General features: G+C 49.4%; 1 protein-coding gene across 8 annotated transcripts in view; it reads right to left on the bottom strand.

Annotated features, from left to right (window-relative positions):
* Positions 1–3,705, bottom strand: part of ZNF839 (zinc finger protein 839) — a 29,153-nt gene that overhangs the window by 1,242 nt on the left and 24,206 nt on the right. For 6 of the 8 annotated variants that reach the window (XM_065518518.2, XM_065518520.2, XM_045397023.3 and 3 more), the window contains 2 exons: positions 2,434–2,571; positions 2,162–2,291 (listed from right to left, as the gene is read on the bottom strand). In XM_065518518.2, the coding sequence (XP_065374590.1) occupies positions 2,162–2,291; positions 2,434–2,571 (268 nt within the window). Of the gene's footprint in view, positions 1–2,161; positions 2,315–2,433; positions 2,572–3,705 lie in introns of all 8 variants that reach the window. The other 2 variants (XR_012416152.1, XR_012416153.1) reach the window with 1 other exon arrangement.

Below are 3,705 nucleotides of genomic sequence, written 5' to 3'. Positions count from 1 at the left end.
CTGGAGGGGCAAAACCGAAACATTTTGGGAAACAGGTGAACATGCGTGTACTGTGTCAGGCCCACTCACTGCACTCACCATCCAAAACCAGCGAGGCCAAGTCACCTGCCCTGCAGGGAAGTCAAAGCATCAATGCTCCTTGCTCCTTGGGATTGGTAGCAATTTTAAAAAATCCATCCCTGTTATCTATTCACAAAGACGGATTTTGTACTGAAAATGTGCTCTAGGAGCCATTCGACAGTGTGCTTTTTTTTTTTTTTTTTTGAGATGGAGTCTCACTCTGTCCCCCAGGCTGGAATGCAGTGGCACGATTTTGGCTCACTGCAACCTCCACCTCCTGGGTTCAAGTGATTCTCCTGCCTCAGCCTCCTGAGTAGCTGGGATTACAGGTGTGCACCACCATGCCCAGCTAATTTTTGTATTTTTAGTAGAGACGGGGTTTCACCATGTAGGTCAGGCTGGTCTCAAACTCCTTACCTTGTGATCCACCCGATTTGGCCTCCCAAAGTGCTGGGATTACAGGCGTGAGCCACCACACCCAGCAACAGTGATTTTATGCCAACACTGAATGAATGATTGGTGGTTCTTCATCAGAGTGAGCTGGAGAATTGCCCAAAGAGGCCTTTCCAAATACATCCACACCCTCCCAACAACCCTACCCACAGACCTGGAATTCCCAGAGGTCCAGGCCCCTGTATTTCACAATAACCTCCCCAGGTGATTCCAACACATGCCCCAATTAAGAATCACCGTCAGGCTGGGCATGGTGGCTGCTCACGTCTGTAATCCTAACACTTTGGGACGCTGAGGCGGGCAGATCATTTGAGGTCAGGAGTTCAAGACCAGCCTGGCCAACATGGGGAAACCCTGTCTCTACTAAAAACACAAAAATTAGCCAGATGTGGTGGTGGGCACCTGTAATCCCAGCTACTCAGGAGGCTGAGGCAGGAGAATTGCTTGAGCCTGGGAGGCAGAGGTTGCAGTGAGCAGAGATCAAACCATTGCACTCCAGCGTGGGTGACAGAGCAAGACTCTGTCTCAAAAAAAAAAAAAAATGCTAGTGCAGTGGCTCACGCCTGTAATCCCAGCACTTTGGGAGGCCGAGGTGGGCAGATCACCTGCGGTCAGGAGTTTGAGACCAGCCTGACCAAAATGGTAAAACCCCATCTCTACAAAAATACAAAAAAAAATTAGCCAGGCATGATGGTGGGTGCCTGTAATCCCAGCTACTGGGAAGGCTGAGGCAAGAGAATTGCTTGAACCCGGGAGGCAAAGGTTTCAGTGAGCCAAGATTGTGCCACTGCACTTCAGCCTGGGAGACAAAGCGAGACTCTCGTCTCAGAAAAAAAAAATTTATATATATAAATGTATATATATAGAAAACATATATTTACATAAATATATATATAATTTTTTAAGTGCCTAGTTGGTAGGTTCTGGCTAAAGCCAGAATAATAACCAGACCGTGTCTTGTTTTCAAATGTTACATCTCAGCTGGCATGTACAGCGAAGTCTCATGAAAGTCAAGGCATAGATGGATGTGTCCTTGGGACCCATCTCAGCCTAACCACCTCTCAGGACCCTCCTGGTATAGCCCGCTTACCACCACTTGGTGGCTCTTTTTTTTTTTTTCCTTTGAGATGGAGTCTCACTCTGTCACCCAGGCTGGAGTGCAGTGGTGCAATCTCAGCTCACCGCAACCTCCTGCCTCCCAGGTTCAAGTGATTCTCATGTCTCAGCCTCCGGAGTAGCTGGGATTACAGGCACACACCACCATGCCCAGCTAGTTTTTCTGTATTTTCAGTAGAGACAGGGTTTTGCCATGTTAGCCAGGCAGGTCTCGAACTCCTGACGTCAGGTGATCCGCCCGCTTCGGCCTCCCAAAGTGCTGGGATTATAGGCGTGAGCCACTGTACCCGGCCTGTGGCTCTCCATTTTAACAAGGCACTCTAGAAAACCCTGAAGACCTCAAGACTCGCAGGGAACGAATCTGGAATGATAGAACACTGGGAGGCTGGAATGAAACTTGAGAAACCAGAGGGTCCCCCTAAATCCAGCACAGGTCACCCAACCTGAAAAGTGGCAATCCTGGGCACATCTGTGCTTGCCAGCAGGGCTGCCAGGCCACGGATACACCCCACAAACAGTGTTTTACCCTCACCAGCGGCCAAAGCATGCAAGGGCCTGGGCTTCTCCCAGCCTCTGCTGTTAGCAGCAAGAGATTCAGTGGTGTCATTGGGCAGGGCTTCTCTTCTGGGCCTTTTCACCGAGGCCAGTCCCTCCTCCGCAGCCTATGAAGAGAAGACCCAATCAGCTAGAAGAGGAAGAAACAGGCAAACCTGTACCTCCTCTTCCTGGTGTGAATGGAAGAAGGCAAACCCCAGTAATTCACCGTGCACAGAGTCACCTGGCACCCACTTCAGCCATGCCCACCTCATGTTCCCTCTTCTCGCTGCCGGCTCCCTCTGGCTGCTCCCCATCCATCTCCCGGCTGGGGCTCTCAGGTCCAAGGTTGTCTGGGTGTATTTCTTTATTCCTCAGGAATTCTGTGATTCCTAATGACTCGGCAACCTGAAAAGAAATGGGCCAAGAGAATAAACTTCACCCAAACAGCACACACCCCTAGAAGTACATTCACATGCAAGAATTAAATGACTTCACAGAATTAAATCCTGTGAATTTGTACTGTGAGGTGCCATCTCAACAATGAGAAACATGAAGATCAATATAATGTTAGATGGACTAGCTGATGATAAAAATGGATCATTATCAAAACTAGAAGGTTCTATGTGAGCACAATTTAGAGGAGGAGACCAATCTTTTTTTTTCTGAGACAGAGTCTTGCTCTGTCGCTCAGGCTGGAATGTAGTGGCGTGATCTTGGCCCATCGCAACCTCTGCCTCCTGGATTCAAGTGATTCTCCTGCCTCAGCCTCCTGAGTAGCTGGGATTACAGGCACGCACCACCACGCCTGGCTAATTTTTGTGTTTTTAGTAGAGACGGGGTTCCACCATGTTGGCCAGGCTGGTCTCGAACTGCTGGCCTCAAGTGATCCGCCCGCTTCAGCCTCCCAAAGTGTTGGGATTACAGGCATGAGCCACCGTGCTCAGCCTAGAACAGTCTTTACAAAAAATTTAAAACAGTCTCTTTAATGCTATCACAAGCTTAATAATGTTAGCTGATACCATGGTAACTTTCTTTCCCACTGTCCCTCCTTTACTGAATTCTCACTGGTCTCTTCAGAAAAACGATCCTGCCTATCCCACATCCAGATCTCCCTTCCCAGCTGGTAAAAAGTCATGGGTCTGGGGGCCTGAGCTGGTTCCCAGCTTCTCTGCCCACGGCCTGGGTGATCTTGGTGAGCCACCATCTCCTGAGTCTCCCTTGTCCATCTCCCTGACTTATCCAGACAAGAGATTACAGCTGCCTAGAAGGGCTTTTGTGAAGATGAGATCTGACTCCATATGCAATGCCTATGTGAAACACCAGACATGAAGGTGTTAAGAGACAGCTGTTATCATTTATACATGGACATTATAAAGAGAACCCCACAGAGCACGAGATGGGGGCGGGCACAGCAGGAAGGGCAGCAGAACAAGGCTAAAGGAGAAAACAGGCCATGTGGGTTCTGCGCAGACGAACCTGGGCGGTGTCCCCTCACAAACTGAGCCACTGTCATGCTCCCAAGAGGCGATGGCACAGTAT

The sequence above is a fragment of the Macaca fascicularis genome, chromosome 7 (assembly GCF_037993035.2).
Source record: "Macaca fascicularis isolate 582-1 chromosome 7, T2T-MFA8v1.1".
Classification (NCBI taxonomy): domain Eukaryota; kingdom Metazoa; phylum Chordata; class Mammalia; order Primates; family Cercopithecidae; genus Macaca; species Macaca fascicularis.
This window is presented reverse-complemented; position numbering and strand designations above follow the sequence as displayed.